Source organism: Eleutherodactylus coqui, chromosome 8 (genome assembly GCF_035609145.1).
Source record: "Eleutherodactylus coqui strain aEleCoq1 chromosome 8, aEleCoq1.hap1, whole genome shotgun sequence".
Taxonomy (NCBI): Eukaryota; Metazoa; Chordata; class Amphibia; order Anura; family Eleutherodactylidae; genus Eleutherodactylus; species Eleutherodactylus coqui.
The window spans coordinates 140147516-140166945 of NC_089844.1; the positions used below are offsets into that span (position 1 = coordinate 140147516).

General features: G+C 43.1%; 1 protein-coding gene across 2 annotated transcripts in view; it reads right to left on the bottom strand.

Annotated features, from left to right (window-relative positions):
• PKD1 (polycystin 1, transient receptor potential channel interacting) overlaps window positions 1-7445 on the bottom strand; it is a 131629-nt gene extending 124184 nt beyond the window's left edge. For both annotated transcript variants that reach the window (XM_066576567.1, XM_066576566.1), the window contains exon 1: window positions 7146-7445. In XM_066576567.1, coding sequence (XP_066432664.1) covers window positions 7146-7402 — 257 coding nt within the window. In that variant the 5' untranslated portion in view covers window positions 7403-7445. The remainder of the gene's footprint in view (window positions 1-7145) is intronic.
• Window positions 7446-19430: the final 11985 nt, after the last annotated feature.

Sequence of the window (19430 nt, forward strand, 5' to 3'; positions counted from 1 at the left end):
ATTACAAAGTGCATTAATATGGCCATACAGAAGTGTATAACCCCACTTGCTGCCGCGGGACAACCCCTTTAAGGCTATACAGCTCCGATGTTGGAAGACACCCATTGGGGTTCTCTTACTGTATATTGCCAGCCTTTCTGCTGTTGGATCCTATCATGTGTCACCTCTTGCAGTACTGGCTTTAGCCAGCAGATAGCGCCGTTGTATAATGGCAGAAAAAGAGTAAGCCCCCTAGGAGAACCAGGATACAAAGTAGATTGGAAAGGGTTAATTCTTTATCATTCTCAAGATCTCTGCTTGCCGTCACTAAATGAAAACCCTCCTTTATATTCACATGCAGTAAATCTGTCCATATGGTAGCTAGTCCTGCTATCGGCTGAGAGGTGGATACAATTGTATCCAGTGTAGACAATGCTCTGCCAGACATCCTGGATCCAGAGTGATACTTTGTAGCAAGCGCAGATATTCCACATTCTATTACTATTCTCACTGGAATTATTATGGATTTTCAGATTAAAGAGATTTTACTGTATTTATAGATATATCTAATTATAGAATGACGAAAATGAAATAATAGGCTGCAATCAGAAAACAATATGGCTGCCTACACTTTTCGCATGGGGGGACGTTACATATCCGCTGGTTTCCTATATCCCTGGCAAATGGTGAAGTTGCTTCATTTTAAAGTGTCTTTTCGGGAATTTACTACTGATTATGTATAGTAAATTCCCGGAAAACCCCTTTAAGACGTTACATAAGATCTACATACATGTGAGCTCCCTCTGTGGCGGCTCCTGTCTCCTAGCACTGGTTTCCAGCTCTGCAGCTCTTTCCTCCAATGCACATTCACACATAGTTCACATTCCTCCCCAAAGTTACCATGGTGAAAACCAGACTGGATAAAACACTTTGTAGATTTGTCTGATTTTTTTTCCCCCGTAGATTAAAAAATGTAAAAAATGAAGTCTACTCTGTTAATCATCACTAACATAGTTTGTGTTTCCATTCTTCACCATTTTCAAGATCTCTGCTTGCTGTCAGTTAAGGGCAACATTCTGGTTTACATCCAGAAGCAGTACAGTTCATTTATCACAACTGAGGGTTTAATATGATTGTAACCAATCTAGACAACCCTCTACAACCCTGGACTCCGGACTGATACATTGTAACAAACTGGCAGGACAGGGAGTTGTGCCGCTGATGTTGCAGATTATGACACCCCTGCTGCGGGTCCACAAATAATGGGGGTCATATTGACCCAGATTTGGTTGCAGATCCGCACCAAACTCTACAGCATGTGAACAAATCCTAAAGGTATGCTCACAGGGCGGAATTTTCTGCATAACTTTCGCCTATAAAAACCACATCAAAATCCGTGTCTTACGGAGGCGGTTTTTGGTGCGGACTAGAGGTGAGCGAGCGTACTCGGATAAGCACTACTCGCTCGAGTAATTGGCTTTATCCGAGTATCGCTGTGCTCGTCTTGAAAGATTCGGGGAGCACCGCTGCTGACAGGTGAGTTGCGGCGGGGAGCATGGGAGAGCGGACGGGAGAGAAGGAGAGAAAGATCTTCCCTCCGTTCCTCCCCGCTCTCCCCTGCAGCTCCCCGCTCCGTGCCGGCACCCGAATCTTTAGCCCCGAGCACAGCGATACTCGGATAAAGCACATTACTCGGACGAGTAGTGCTTATCCGAGTACGTTCGCTCATCTCTAGTGCGGACCCAAATGGGTAAAATCCGAGTGCGGAATTCTATAGTTAAAAATTGAGTTTCCGCATCAAGAAGTGACATCATGAACCACTTGTTTTTGCACATGAGTTCTGCCCACTGCCCGGCTACAGTGGCACCAAGAACTGGTGCAGGAAGCTGCAAATTGGGATTGGTCTTCAGAGGCAGAATTTACGCAAAATTCCATGGTGAATTCTGCTGTGTGAACATCCCCTTAGGCCCAATGTCCACGGCGGGTAGGATTCGGCATGCGGGAGCCAGCGTACCTGCCCGGGTGTTTTTTCTTTACTGTGGATGTGTGCGGAAGGGACGGCCGGCACACATGCGCATTACAGTTTTTTGGTTTTTTTTCAAATCCCTGCTTTGCCACAGAAGCCGCAGTCCCTCTGTCTTCAATGGGAGCCGTCCACATGGAATCCGCACTAAAATGGAGCATACTGCGATTTGTTTTCCAGATGCGGAATCCAGAAAACGAATCCGCATGCTTTAATTCATGAGCGGGCGCCCATGTTTCCCTATAGGCAGCTTAAACTGCGGATTGTCTGCGCGGGTGACCTACCCGGATTCCGCAATTGAAATCCGCCCGTCGACATTGAGCCTAAAGCATGCGGATTTGTTTTCCGGATTCCGCATGTGGAAAACAAATCGCAGTATGCTCCATTTTGGTGCGGATTCTGTGCTGATAGCTACCATTGAAGTCTACAGAAGCCGTCCGATCGCGGCCCGGCCGCAACTGACATTGTGGACGGGCCGTGGTTCCCCGGCAAAGCAGGAGGTTTTTTTTTCCAAACGAAACTCTACTGCCCATGTGCGTCGGCCGGCACTGCCGCACGCATCCGTAGTAGAGAAGAAAGAACACCCGGACAGGCGTGCAGGGTCCTCGGCCGCGGGCAGGAGGCCTCGAGGGAATCTCACAAAGAGGTATACAGTCTACCACATACGTTCAGCCTCTGAAATCCGCGTCTTTTTGACATGGATTTTTGCGCAGATCCACATGCGGAACGAACACATTCAGATCCACAATGTAGAAATCTGATGCAGAAAATGAGGTTTACCGCATCGAAATTCTAAACATGGATTTTGCCCACCGGTAGGGCAAATTCTGCACGCGGATCTGTGCAAAAATATGTGGATTTTAGAGGCGCGATTTTATGAATTCACTTCAGTGCAGTCGCAATCCTCCAGATCAGCAAGCGTTTTCCATTGTTTTAATGGGAAACCTCGCACGCACAGCGCACGCCATGCGATGTATTTTTGTCACCGCTGAAAATAATGGTTGATGTGTTCCGTGGAAGCACCCCAAAATAGGACATGCCACCATTTTTTCTTGCACTGTGATGCGAGCAAAAAAAACCAAAAAAACGCCCATGTGTATGACCCCATTCAAATTTCACGCGATTTTCATGGTTGTGTGAAAGCAGCCTAATTAATACCATCAAATTTGACATAATTAAAAGGGTTCATCTGCTGCGGACCGGGCGCAAAATCCTCACAAATGTTGCGAATTTATACATATATTTTTTGCATATATCTTAACCAAAATCTGCAGTACTTAATATGGAGCAGATTTTGGCGACAATCCACACAAAAATCCCCCACATGTTAAACGCACCCTAATTTGTACACACGAGCGATCGCGGAAAAAACACATCTTTAGTCACTGCGATTTTTGAGCGTTAGCGATGCTTTTTTTTTTTTTTAGAAAATAATCGCACATCGCTGCTGGCCACGATAAAATGGCGTGATTTCTTTTATTACAAAAGTCAATGGGACTTTCGAATGTTAAAACTGCATTGTAAAGCATGTTTGTTGTGATGTGATAAAACGCAGGCTCCATAGGGAAAAAACACACATTGCAAAAAAATACAGCATGCCGCAATTTTTTGACAAAGGCATCAGGCAAAAATCGCACGATTTTCTCGTCCGTGTGAAACCACCCTTATATGGCTTCTGCCACCAGCAGTCCCCTTTACATTGACATGCCTACCCACTTTTTAGGCTCTGCCCCAGGCTGGAGAGGGACGCCTGTCTGCCTTTTTGTGACCTGATTAGTGGCACTGTCAGAGCTGGACAATCCCCAGGAGACAGACAAGGCCTCACCATCAAGGCTAGAAGAAAGCCTGGCCACGGTGACCGCAGCAACCAATCAGAGCTCAAGTTTCATTTCTTCAGCTGCTCTGGTAAAATGAAAGCTGCGCTGTGATTGGTTGCTATGGGCAACAGGGTACATGTTGATAAGTGAGGCCTAGGAATTTGTTGCTTGAGATGTTTTCTAGCAATTTCTGAGAAAATTCTCATCTCTGGGCCACTAAAAACTCTGCTTGGCTCGTAAATAGTGCTTACCTATAGGGCCCAGCGGCTACACATGGCCCTCACCACAGCGAGCCCTCTCAGCCGACCGACAGTGACCTGTAGTGCTGACCCCTAAGGCCTCATTCACATAGCAGACATTGGCGCATATTCCACACCAAAATCCGTTCCAGATCCACTTCCCTTTGATTTAGTGAGAATTGCGCATTGCCGTTTATACGACACAGATTTTTCCATTGCAGATTTCAAATTTGCGCCACCAAAAATAACTTTAAAAAGACATGGAGTATTCCGTTCTGAATTTTTCCTAGTGAAATCAAAAACGCTTTGCCGCGAAAAACGAATTTTGGCAAGAGCGATATCAGACTGAGTTTCTCGGTCCAATACCGCGCTCATCTGTGTGAATCTGGCCTAAGGCCTGTCTCACACGCGTGTATGTGTATTTGAGCTGTGTCCTTGCGCATCAATGGTTGCGTTTTTCTGCGCACTACCACGGTTTTTACTTTTTTGCGCTCGCAAATCATGTGCAAACGCAGAAGCAAATAGAACATGCGTATTATTTTGAGTGATGGAATTGTGTACGCAAAATACGTGCATCTGATAGAACCTATTTCAATCAGTGGGTTTTATTTGCTGTGTTTTGTGCGCGCAAATTTTGCACACGTAAATACGCTAGTTGACGCTGGCCTAAAGGGATATTCACACGGGACATTTCCCTTTGATTTAAAAAAAAAAAAATCTGTACAAAATTGGACGGAAATTGAACATATTCATTTGAATCGGAGTATTCACACCGGCTTTCCTACTCGGGGGAACAGTCTGCGTTAAAAAAATGGCAGCGTGTTCTATTTTGGTGCGATTATCGAATGAATGCCAATTCAAGTCTATGTATGGATATTAAAAAAACTGCTTGCACTTGCATTATACGAATGCGATCCATTTTGAACGCATGTAACCATGGCAACCAAATATATATATATATATATTATTTTTTTTTTAAGTGTTTTTTTTATACAAACATAAAAGTCGGATGCGAAACAGAGAAAAATTGTGTAGGGAAAAATTGCATAAATGCATGAAAATTGTCGGAAAACAATAAAAATAATCCAATTTTTTCAGGACTGGAAAAAAAATTCCCATTTAAATATACCCTAATTAGGATAACTTCACACGGGCAAGCGCAATATTGGGCAATGAATCCCAGCCCAATATCGCGCTTACCAACATGCGATATTGCCGTGGATGCAAGACGTATTTGTAACAAAACTGCCCCTTATCACCCCAAAACAATGCGGTTCATATTCGTGCGTCTTGCTAAGCACAAATCTCAGACGATTTTCTCGCCCGTTTGAAGGCGGCCTGTAAGGCCGTTTATTATCCAGCAGCACTTTTGCGTTCCGATTTTTCTTATGGTTTTCACGTTGGATCTGTATCCGTCTTTTTACGCGCGTTGAAAAAAAAAAACACGTAAAAAAAAAAACGTGGAGTCTCTTCACTTTCTGGTGCTCTTCATATTTTTTTATAGTCCCCATGATTACATGCGTTAAAAAACGAATCACACTCCCATCACGCAAATGCAATCCGTTTTTTTAATATACCAATTGACCTGAATGGCAATTTTTGTATGAAAATTGCACCAAAATAAGACGTGATGCAATTTTTTTTCACTTGGACTGTTTGTCCGGACGGAGTAAAGCCGTGCGAATATTCATATTGAAACGAATGTGTTCTATTTCCATCCGATCGCGTGACAATTTTTTTCAATCCGAAAATCTGGCGGAAAATTCGTTTGTGCGATTATACCCTTAAAGCGCGAGTGTTTTAGACATGAGACCCCTTCAGGTTTTTACAATTCTTTAAACCACCGTGTGAACGTACCCTACAAATAAGGGCGGGTACTGTTACTAAGGAGCCGGGGAGAGCAGCGCTCACTACTTCTGACTGGCGCAATTCATGACAATTTTGCTGATACATTGGCATGCATTATTTCCACCTTGCTAGGACACCGTACAGATGGTCAGATTCGGAGCAGCCCGTCCTGACAACAGGTTCCTTTAAGCTGACCATAGACACCAATATTGTCTCCCCACCCCCATGCCCAATTTAGGTGAAAGTCAGTCATACTAAATGGGCACCTTCTGGGCATCTTGGCACACACCCTGTACATAAGATCCCGTTCTGATTGCACCTCTCCCAAATCTTGATAGAGTCTAGCTTTCCAAAAAGAGCTGGATATAAATAGGAAGTCCCGCGCCATTATCACACAGCCAGGCGGCAGGAATCTATTCTAATAAATGTTCCCAAAATACAGAATATTATCCCTGCTACAAAAAATGGCAAAATAAAACCAGTATTATGTCATTGTATGTACCCAACAGACTGGCAGGATCAACAGGTTGGCATCTAATACAAGAGTCCAATTCATGACAGTTGTACATAGTGACTTTTCCAGGTGCGGGCCGGGTCTATGGCCTGGGCAACACTGTGATTTCTAGCAAGTAATGCCCACTACAAACTGGTAGCAGCAATCAGCTGCTGTCCCATAGAAATCAATGGCTAATAGTTTTTTTTTAACACTGACCATTGATCACTAAGTGACTAGGTCATGATACGCCAAAGTTGTGCCATGTAGACCCAGTGGCACATTCACATATATCCTGCAGTCTGATGTCATGCCAGTCCTCAGCACGATCCTAGGACATGACAGCCCCCTGACACTGTGGGACAGATGAGGTTACGATCAACTGCAACCCCTGGCAGATTCACATATTATGCAACTCAATGCCAGTCAACGGGCTGCGATTTTACGTAGCACCATTTTTTTTATCTTTCCAACTAGAATCTCTATAGGATAACAATAAGTGTCACTAAGCCCCTTTGAAGTGTTAAATATTGTTCCATAATACAATATTATATTATGCATTGATTATAATAGTTATTATACAGCAGATTCCACTTGTAAGAAACTGAGAAAAAGTTAAAAATAAAGTTTTACAAAGTTTATAAAAGTTTGCAGTTGGCATGCAGGTCACATGATCCCATTGAGGGTACCAGGTTATGGGGGTACAGGAAGCAGGGGAGAAGTTTAGCAGGGTCGGGCATACTCACAGCACTGTAACACTGGCAGGGACAGTCTCCAAGTCCAGCAACCCTGCACCAGAGCAGTTCACCATGCAAGAGTCGTTGGCACAAGTACAGTTAACCGGGCATGGTTGGCACCATCCCGCTGCTGCCCCCGATCCGAGCCCCAGCAAGAGCCCAGCAGCAAGAAGGAAGAAGAGGGGGCAGAGCTGCAGTCCCAGCACAGGGGGGGAGGCGCCATCTTTTCTTCTTAGGGCTTCAGCCTGGGCATTTCCAAAATGCATAGCTTACTCACATCGCATGGGATCCCCTGCTGCCCCCCACAGCATGCAACACTGGAGAAGCCCCCGATCCCAAGCCCCGGAGTCCTAATCCCAGCTCTCAGCTGCAGGGAGCGCTCATCCAAGCTGCCTCTGTGTGTGGGTCGCTCTGCCTTTCTCTGTCCTGTAGGGGAGGGAGCTTGTAGTACTCTAGGGGGAACGCTAGATGGCGCTGAAGAGCATGGATCATTCACTCATCATCCCAGTGTAATACTACATAGGCTTGCTAGAGGGCGCTATGAATAAATCTTCTTTTGTTCAATGACAGACTACATAATATAATTAATAAGTGGAAAACTATGCAGAACTGTTTATTTATAGCCTTATTTGACTTTTGGTTTTTGCTAAGCCTTGAAACACCTATTAATGACATAACAGGATGAAATATTACCCCACCATGACACATCTTCATCCAAGAGACTCTACTTAGAATAAAAATCTCCTATGCCTTTTATATACCCACTTCTTCACTCTTGTTTATTGGTTTCTGCTCATTAGAAGTCTTCTCTACCTCTCCCCTTACTTTTATTACAGTACTGTAGCTAGGAGGGAAGGGGTACTGGTGTGGCATGTGCCCTAGGTGCCAAGATGCGGGAAGCGCCAACAATTCACTTTTCCTTGGCCAAGATATTTAGATACAGCCCTAGGACAGAAAACTGAATCTTGTTCTCTAGATTAAGCACAACTTTGCAAACTAATTGTTTTAGCAACTTTCCAGAGGTGTAGGTAGAAGCTTCTTGTTCTTAAAGGGGTTGTACCAAGATTTCATGTTATTCCCTATCCAGAGGACAGGAGATAACCTGCCGTTCGGTAAAGTGCTGAGACCCTCGCTGATCTCGAAAATAGGGTTCTTGTAATTCCAATCACTGCGGGGTTACTGAACCCCACAGTGAGGAGGAGACAGAATGGAGCGCTGGTCACACAAGCACACTAAGGCTGCATTCATTTTCAAGGGGATTGCTGTTCTTGAGATCGGAGGGTGTCTCAGCCATAGGACCCCCACTGATCAGTAAGTTATCCCTTATCCTGTGGATAGGAGATAAGTTGTAATTCTGGCACAACCCCTTTAAGACTGAGGGCCCTTTCACATGGGCATATGTAAGTTGCACCCAATATTCTCTGGCTTAACTCACATCAAACATCACATGGACACCCCATCGGTGTGCTGTCCAATACCTGCGGGCAGTGGACATTGCATGTCCAATTCTGGTCTGTGATACAGACCAGAATAGGACAGGCTGCTACGGTATTTGTTTTTAACACGGACTATCAGTCAATGTGAAAAAACACCTGAGATAATATGCCCATATAAGTGGGCCCTAAGGTTGTGTTTGGTATTTCAGCACCAAAACTAACATCCTAACATAAGTACAGCACCAGAACCAAGCTCAGTTCATGAATACAGTACAAGAACCAAGCTCAAAACATAAATACAGAACCAGAACCAAGATCAATAAAGGGATAATTTTGTAACATCAAGTCAGCCCCTGCTATTTAAGGTTGTGTTTCATATTGCGACCTGTATAATGGGAGTTGCCATATCACAAACAAGAATGCTACTACCCATCATCACTCTACAGACCATACAGTGACCACATGACTCATCAGAGGCAGAATAAACAATGACATAATGTTGTGAATTTTTTTTCTCCATCCAGTCCAGACCCACATGACAGCTTCTCTTGGACACAATGTGTCTCGTCAGAGGTTGTTACACAGATGTCTGGCGTTTTGGTGATACATGTCCGTTATACTATATTAAGATAAACTCTTAATAATGCCACACACGGTTTCCCCTAAGTACTGTATAATAGTGCAATTCACCGCATCCTCTGAGAAATGAATAACAAGCAGCACTGCCCCCCTGTAGTAAATAAGGAGCCATACTGTTCCCCTATAGTAATAAATAGCTATACTGTCTCCTTTAAGGAATATACAGTGATAATGTCCCACTGTAAAAATATATAGCCATACTGCCACTATAGTAATAGCCATACAATCCCTTTGCAGCCATAATGCTGCACTGTATGAATATATAGCCATAATGTCCCCCTGTAGCAATAATCTCCCTCTGTAGGAATATATAGCCATAATGTCCCCCCTGTAGAAATGTATAGCCATAATGTCCCCCTGTAGGAATATATAGCCATAATGTCCCCCTGTTGGAATATATAGCCATAATGTCCCTCTGTAGGAATATATAGCCATAATGTCCCCCCTGTAGAAATGTATAGCCATAATGTCCCCCTGTAGGAATATATAGCCATAATGTTCCCCCTGTAGGAATATATAGCCATAATGTCCCCCCTGTAGGAATATATAGCCATAATGTCCCCCTGTAGGAATATATAGCCATAATGTCCCCCCTGTAGGAATATATAGCCATAATGTCCCCCTGTAGGAATATATAGCCATAATGTCCCTCTGTAGGAATATATAGCCATAATGTCCCCCTGTAGGAATATATAGTCATAATGTCCCCCTGTAGGAATATATAGCCATAATGTCCCCCCTGTAGGAATATATAGCCATAATGTCCCCCCTGTAGGAATATATAGCCATAATGTCCCCCTGTAGGAATATATAGCCATAATGTCCCCCTGTAGGAATATATAGCCATGATGTCCCCCCCTGTAGGAATATATAGCCATAATGTCCCTCTGTAGAAATATATAGCCATAATGTCCCCCTGTAGGAATATATAGCCATAATGTCCCCCCTGTAGGAATATATAGCCATAATGTCCCCCCTGTAGGAATATATAGCCATAATGTCCCCCTGTAGGAATATATAGCCATAATGTCCCTCTGTAGGAATATATAGCCATGATGTCCCCCCCTGTAGGAATATATAGCCATAATGTCCCCCTGTAGGAATATATAGCCATAATGTCCCCCCTGTAGGAATATATAGCCATGCCCCCCCCCCCCCTTGTAGGAATATATAGCCATAATGTCCCCCCTGTAGGAATATATAGCCATAATGTCCCTCTGTAGGAATATATAGCCATAATGTCCCCCTGTAGGAATATATAGCCATAATGTCCCCCTGTAGGAATATATAGCCGTAATGTCCCTCTGTAGGAATATATAGCCGTAATGTCCCCCTGTAGGAATATATAGCCATAATGTCCCCCTGTAGGAATATATAGCCATGATGTCCCTCTGTAGGAATATATAGCCATGATGTCCCCCCCTGTAGGAATATATAGCCATAATGTCCCCCCTGTAGGAATATATAGCCATAATGTCCCCCTGTAGGAATATATAGCCATAATGCCCCCCCCCCTGTAGGAATATATAGCCATAATGTCCCCCCTGTAGGAATATATAGCCATAATGTCTCCCTGTAGGAATATATAGCCATAATGTCCCCCTGTAGGAATATATAGCCATAATGTCCCCCCTGTAGGAATATATAGCCATAATGTCCCTCTGTAGGAATATATAGCCATAATGTCCCCCTGTAGTAATATATAGCCATAATGCCTCCCCTGTAGGAATATGTAGCCGTAATGTCCCTCTGTAGGAATATATAGCCATAATGTCCCCCTGTAGGAATATATAGCCGTAATGTCCCTCTGTAGGAATATATGGCCATAATGTCCCTCTGTAGGATTATATGGCCATAATGTCCCTCTGTAGCAATATATAGAAATTCCGCAGCGATTCCTCCATATGAGAAGGCGGCCTTACAGTGGCAATGAAGTGGATGAAATTTATGTTTAATCAGTTTTTATTGAACTTTTCACATAAAATATTCATTATCAAGAAGGTCTCGCAGGACCATATCAAGGAACAGCAGTAAAGAATAGAACATGTAGCATATACATAAGTAAGTATCTGTGGACCATCACCTGCAGATAGCCTCCCCCCCACTATCACTTAAGTAACAGTGAAGAAAGCAGATAATGATGCACATGCCATGATCCGCCAGCTAAAGAATGGGATGAGTAACAATCCCACTGATACAATATGAATGAGAGAATTAAATCCCCTGGTTATAATAGGAAATGGAAAGAAAGACAAAAATGTAGAAAAGAACAGAAATAAGAAAGAAGGGAGGGGGAAGGAAAGGGGGGGGGGTGAAAGGCACATCCCTAGAATAGAAATTAAGTAAAGAGGTAGGGGGGGGGGGGGGGGAGAAATATATTATAAGGGGAAGTTAGTGTGAAACTAGTAACGTAGATTATGCATAAAAGGGAAAAATCTATGGTTTTGAAATCAGTATTTGTGGATTTTTTTGAGAATCTGCTGGTAATTTACAGCAGAATTCACAATAATACGGATTTATTACAGATTTTAACATCCCCATGATAGTCAATGAAGAAAATCTAAAACAAATTCATGTTCAATTTGCAATAAATGCAATGCAGATAATGCAATGTGGATGAGATGTTGAAAATGTAATTTATTTGAATGGTACATAACCCCTTATGGAAAAACAGCTGCAAATCTGCTACATGTGAATGTACTGTAGTCTAAAGTCACTGAGCTGCAGTCACATTGTGCCACGCAGTACATTCCTATGGAGACAGTGCAGGTTAGATCCTACTTTAGAGGAGGGGTTCATGCAGCACTAAACATATTACTGTGCAGTAAATGTCATATATGACGTACACACACATGTGTATTTATATATATATGTATATATATATATATATATATATATATATATATATATATATATATATATATATATATATAAATGTATTTATTTATTTTCCTTTAGTTTATTTATTTATTTAATATACCATTTTTAGTCTAGCCATCCTGCCCTTCTCGTTTTCAACAGACGCTGTACCTGTCCAAGTTTCCGGTTTCGTCCAATCATATTTCTTTTCAATAGAGTTGCCGTCTCTCAGACTTTTTAAGGTCATGTTTCAAAAGGCTACATACCAGACAGGAAAAGTCATGTAAAAAAAAAGACTTCAAATACCACCTTTACAGCCAATTTTCTGTAATATCCTATGCAACTCTATATTGGAACACTAGGGGGCAGCACCAAAGAGAACATGTCTCCAAAAGTGAACATCTAATTTTCCTTACACACGATTCACCAACTTCATAGTCTGGGAAGTAACTTGTATTGTCCACGTAGTAATGCACAGTGATTGCTGTAAATTAGTCTTACTCTGGGAAAATAGGATAGGACAGTATATATGTTTTAAATGTTATTACATGCTCTCATGGTTTAATATATATAAATATCTTCTTTGTATGGGCTGAATTGATGTCTATATTGGAGTTGGTGGCTAGAGGATTAGAGTGTTTAGTATAGAGGGAGAGAACAGGCTCAGTGAGGCTGCTTTCACATCTGCGCAGTTGGGGAGCAAGAAAGGGGAATCCCCTGGATGAACGGGTCCGTCTTATGACCGAACAGCGGTGAACAGACCCCAGTGGTCATAATGGGGTCTGTTCAGTTTCCGCTTAGCTGCCCAGCATTTTACAGGAAGGAAAAATGCTCAGTAATGGCCTGTACAATGAACTGAACAGACTATTTATCCTGTAGAGCAAAAAAACGTAAAAAGAACCAAAACCCTAAGGCCTCCTTCCCACGGATGGATTTCCGCCGCGTAATACGCGGCGAAAATCCGCCGCGTTGCCTACAGCTATTAGGTTCTATTGAACCTAATAGCTTAATGCTCACGGTGCGGAATTCCATCACGGAATTCCGCACCGTGAAATCTCCCGTCCTCACCCGCGGCATGCTCTATTTGCCGCGGGTGTACGCGCGGCCGGCTTCCATTGCAGTCAATGGAAGCTGTCCGCTCACGCTATCTTCCGCTGTAGCACAGCAGAAGATAGCGTGAAATCGCCTCTCCGCCTGTCATGTGACGCTGTGGGCGTGTCTTGTGACGTGGCCGGCGTGTCACATGACGCTGCGGCGCGTCACGCCGAAGCATCATGCGGGACCCAGGACGCCGGATCCGCTGGTAAATATGGGGTCTCTGGGGGGCGTCGTGACGGGTTTCCACGGCGGAGCCCGTCACGGCCGTGTGCAGCCGGCCTAAAAGATGCCTACCAAAAAAACGCAACAGGTGTGCTCTCACACGGATCGCGTGCGAGATTTGTGTGTTGCAAGATGCACATATATCGCACGAATGTGAACCCTACTCTTTTGAATGGGGTTATACACATGAGCGATTTTTTTCCTGCATCGCTTCGCCGTGTATGAAAAAATCACGGCATGCCCTATCTTTGGGTGTTCCATCGCTTTTAGCCGCAGAGGAGGTTCGCTACTTCCCTGAAGTGATGTGAGGCATATTTAACACAAGAACGCCTCACATCCGCAGAGAAATCGCACATTGGCGGGCGCGATATCTAGCCGGGTTTCATTGCCCAATATCGCACTCGCCCGTGTGAAATTAGCCTAAAAGTGATTTTTAAAAAGGCATATATACCCCCAAATGGTTCCAGTTAGGGCCGGCTGCACACCGGCTGGTTGGATTCCACATGCAGGAGCCCGCAGCGGAATCCTACCCTGTGCCCAGCCGGCATCCACACGTGCCTGTCTTTCCTTATCTTCTCTGTACTGCGGATGGTCCGTATGGCGAGCCGTCAGACATGTGCAGTACAGATTTTAATTTTTTTTATAAACCTCTGCTTTTCCCGCGTCATTGCGGAAGTGCCGCGGATTAGAAGGCTTCCATTGACTTCAATCCGTGCAAAAATAGAACATGTCGTGATTTTTTCTCCATAAGCGGAAAATCGCTATTGATTTCCACTCGTGTAGAAGAAAAAGCGTTTAGCAATAGCATGTTACGCGTGGTATTTGCGGCGAAATCCGGAGGCGGTGTGTAGGGGACCTAAAGCTGCAGCTCGCCACACAAAAACAATCCGCCACCGAGCTCCATCCATGGGAAAAAAAAGTTATGGAACTTTGAATGCAACAATACAAAAAAGTAATTGAAGACAATGGACGCCATCTGTCCCGCGGCACTTCCGCAGTTAGCACTGCTGAAGAATCATGGGTTACGCTCCCCCCCCCCCCCCAGCGCTTGCAGCTATTGCGCATGTGCAACGGAGTGTTGGCGGGCACATCCAGTGCTCGCAGAAGACGCCGAACAGGTATGCAGTGGTCACTGGCCAGGCATCGGGTCGAGCTGCACTGCGGGAACCCTTCATGTGGGGTCCGACCCGACTGGGTGCAGGAGGCCTAAAACTGGTGAAAAAATAAATACCGGCATTGATCTCCTGAACAAATTACCGGCTGGACGGCTGGTTTACCAGCTGGGTGTCAATCCTATCCGTGCCTGAATGCAGCAGCCTGGCAAACAGCTGATTGACTGGGAGACCTTTTAAGGAAAGTCTATTGATATACTAGAACTAGTAAACACTACGAGTAAATATAAATGTATCAGCAGGGTAATGGTGATGTAACAAGGACAGAGGTGACTGAGGTGCTGCAGTATCCAGGAGTCTATCAGTCATTAACCAGCTCCAAACTTCCTGGTCAGTGCAGATTGAGTGGTGGTTATACATTCACTTCCCTGTCATGTGACCAGTCCATTCATTCCTCTGGTAAGCAGAATAATGCAAGCAGAGCCCCAGCCCCCAACCATCAATATACCGATTACCAAACTATCCTCAAGGATCAATCACTTTCTGTACACGACTTCATATGCGCATTGTGCCTGCGCAGTGATGACCAGAGTGTAGACGTAAAGGGATAGGAACATAAGTGGGCAGGCGTTGACGTGACATCGGCAAGACTGGACGCCATCTAAACCATGACTCTGTGAGTCGAGCACGCTTCAGCTTTGTGCTCATGACTCAAGTTATGTGATTAGAATATTGTTTTGGGGCTGAACGAGACATCAGCACTTTAATCCCTTTCCAATCCACTGTCTGACGTCTTCAGATATTCGGATTAAAGCCTGTACAGCTCCGATGTCGGAAGACGTCCGGCAGGGTATTCTTACTGTATATTAGTGGCCGCTCTGTTGTGGGGGCCTCTCCGACATATAACATACTGCAGTACTGGCTCCAACAAGGAGATGGCACCACTGTATAATGACAGAAAGAGACCCCCCCCCTAGAAAAACCCTGAATCCAAAATTGAATTGCAAAGGGTTAACAAGAACATGTGCAAAATGCACTTTAAAAACACTATACCATAATTCTACATATTTATGTACGAAAAAAATGGTGACCGTTTCCCTTTAAGCAGAGTGGAGATTGGTTACAAAGAGCAGAGTATATCTATATATATAAAGCTGAAAGCCCTCACTGACTGACTGACTGACTCACTGACTGACTGACTCACTGACTGACTCGCCAAAAGTTCTCCAACTTCCCGATATCGTAGAAACATGAAATTTGGCACGAGCATAGATTATCTCCAAAATAGGAAAAGCTAATGGGTCCCAACTCGATTATTCAATTCTAGCGCAAAAGAATTGGCGTCGAAATTTAACATACATAATCTAAATCTCTCACTTCTCAATGTCATAGAAACGAGAAATTTGGCACGAGCATTGATTATGTCATAAATAGGATATGTTAATGGGTCCCAACTCCATTATTCAATTCTAGCGCAAAAGAGTTAGCGTCCAAATTTTACATGCGGAATGTAATTTTCTCACTTTCCGGGGTGATAGAAACAGAAAATTTGGCACGAGCATTGATTATGTCATAAATAGGAAAAGCCAATGGGTCCCAACTCGATTATTCAATTCTATGCGCAAAAGAATTGGCGTCGAAATTTTACGTGCGGAATGTAATTTTCTCACTTTCCGGTGTCATAGAAACGGGAAATTTGGCACGAGCATTGATTATGTCATAAATAGGAAAAGCTAATGGGTCCCAACTCGATTATTCAATTCTAGCGCAAAAGAATTGGCGTCGAAATTTTACGTGCGGAATGTAATTTCTTCACTTTCCGGTCTCATAGAAACAGGAAATTTGGCACGAGCATTGATTATGTCATAAGTTAGAAAAGCTAATGGGTCCCAACTCGGTTATTCAATTCTATGCGCAAAAGAATTAGCGTCCAAATCTTACGTACGGAATCTAATTTTCTCACTTTCTGGTGTCATAGAAACATGAAATTTGGCACGAGCATTGTTTATGTCATAAATAGGAAACGCTAATGGGTCCCAACTCGATTATTCAATTCTAGCGCAAAAGAATTGGCGTCGAAATTTTACGTGCGGAATGTAATTTCTTCACTTTCCAGTGTCATAGAAACAGGAAATTTGGCACGAGCATTGATTATGTCATAAATAGTAAAAGCTAATGGGTCCCAACTCCATTATTCAATTCTATGCGCAAAAGAATTAGCGTCCAAATTTTACGTGCGGAATGTAATTTTCTCACTTGCCGGTGTCATAGAAACGGGAAATTTGGCATGAGCATTGATTATGTCCTAAATAGGAAAAGCTAATGGGTCCCAACTCGATTATTCAATTCTAGCCTAAAAGAATTGGCGTCGAAATTTTACGTGCGGAATGTAATTTTCTCACTTTCCGGTGTCATAGAAACAGGAAATTTGGCATGAGCATTGATTATGTGATAAGTTAGAAAAGCTAATGGGTCCCAACTCCATTATTCAATTCTAGCACAAAAGAATTAGCGTCCAAATCTTACGTACGGAATGTAATTTTCTCACTTTCCGGGGTCATAGAAACAGGAAATTTGGCACGAGCATTGATTATGTCACAAATAGGAAAAGCTAATGGGTCCCAACTCGATTATTCAATTCTATGCGCAAAAGAATTAGCGTCCAAATTTTACGTGCGGAATGTAATTTTCTCACTTGCCGGTGTCATAGAAACGGGAAATTTGGCACGAGCATTGATTATGTCATAAATAGGAAAAGCTAATGGGTCCCAACTCCATTATTCAATTCTATGCGCAAAAGAATTAGCGTCCAAATTTTACGTACATAATCCAAATCTCTCACTTCCCAATGTCATAGAAACATGAAATTTGGCACAAGCATTGATTGTGTCATAAATATGAAAAGTTAATAGGTCCCAACTCGATTATTCAATTCTAAGCGCAAAAGAATTAGTGTCCAAATTTTATGTACGTAATCTAATTCTCTCACTTCCTGATGTCATTTTATATGACGGAAACGTTGCATGGTTACCTCCACGTGGTGTTTCCTGGGTAACGCAGAGAACTATGCAAAATGGTGAACATATGTTTTTCCTCAGTATCTCTAAAGTAACCACGACTTCATAAGATTTTCCGTGTGAACACCAGATAAACACCAGTACCAAATTAACTCGGGCGAAGCCGGGTATATCAGCTAGTCTATTATAATATTCTTAATAATTCTTAGCGATTCTTAACAATTACTTTTGTACGTCCCATTTCTGGCGTGTGAAAGTTGCAATATTGGTGCATGCACCAACATTGCAGCTTTTAGGGTTTCTACGCCAATGCCTTGCCACTTTTTTAGAGTATGCGGTCCGTCAGATTTACGATATTGTACACCAGAAAGTGTGAATTTAATTTAACTGTACTGCCTGAGTCAAGATAAGCAGCTTTTACACTGACAATAGGGAAGATTGTTGACAGTTGATTAATGTGCACCCAGGTCTTTAGCTCTTGTAGGCTTTTCTAGCTTCATGCACCTCTAGTAAACATCTTCTGAGGTCTTCTGAAATACATTGTAGCAGAAACCTATTCCATCTGCTGCATGGAGCAGCCAACAGATGAGATAAATCTATTAAGTGGCTTGTGCCTCTTCATACATTTGTCACTTTGACCGGTATATGAAACACTGATCTCAGTCAATCCGCCCTAGTGCTTCTTGCCCTGTAGGACCCATCATGTCAACACAGTCCATTTTTTTTCCAATAGGCATTGTGTAATGCTTCTGTCCACCTATGGGGGCACTGCAGGGAAACTGAACATTTAGGTCTCCTTCGCATGGACGTATTGTTACAGCTTATTATGTGCACAGGTGTTGTACCAATCTGCCATAGGTTCCTATGTTGCTGCACAGACAAATTGCACAAAATACATGTGCAATAAAGACCACAGCATATTCTATTTTGGCGTGTATTATGCGCATACACGCCAGGATACTGCATAGCGATCAGTGGCACGCAGCAAGTGCGCAATGCCCACAGATTACAGCGCATCACTGGAGGTCCCAGCAGGGGGATATTTGGTGATCAACATTTTGCCAAGGGATCCATCTAGCAAAAAGCGATTGTCCAAAGCATAGAAGATCATCCAAAGCATAGAACGCTGTTAAGAATAGCGCCAGAAACCATTCTTTGACATGTTTATTAAACGGATAATCCTCAAAAAAGCACATTTTTTTTTTATTGCTTGACGTTGGTTTTGCTCCATTTCTAGCAGTAGACTGCAGTTCTGTACCTGCGCTGACATCTAGTGGTCAAACATTTTTATGCTCCAGATTTGTTAAAAACAACAAAAAATCCTGTTATAAAGCCCACTATGATAATTAATGAACTAATGTTATTACTTGAACGTTACTAATAGGTAGATGATTGATGATGGTTCATGCTCACATTAGATTTGATTAGAATTTGCATCCATCTGATAACCTACCGTATTGAATGCAAGTGAATGAGGTATTTTATATCTCATTCATAGACAGCAAAAAAATCAACAAGGACTTTTGTTCGTGCGATGGAAAAAATATCATCAGTGAAAAGAATGAGCATGTTCAATCCTCTTGCAGATCCTGAATGGAAAAGCCGTGGATTAGCATCATTGAATGATAATGGGGCTAATCCTTGTTTGGATCCTTTGCACATCCTTGGATTTCTGCCACAGATCATTCTGTAAATACATGAGGGATTTTCCTTAGGCAAATCCGTGACATGTGAATTTAGCCTAACTGTACTGCCTGAGCCAAGATAAGCAGCTTTTACACTGACAATAGGCAATGGTACAGGAAAGACTGTAGACGGTGGATTAATGTACATCCAGGTCTTCAGCCTTTGTAACTTCTTGCATCTCTAGAACACGTCTTGTGAGATCTTCTGAAAGTTGTTTACATCACA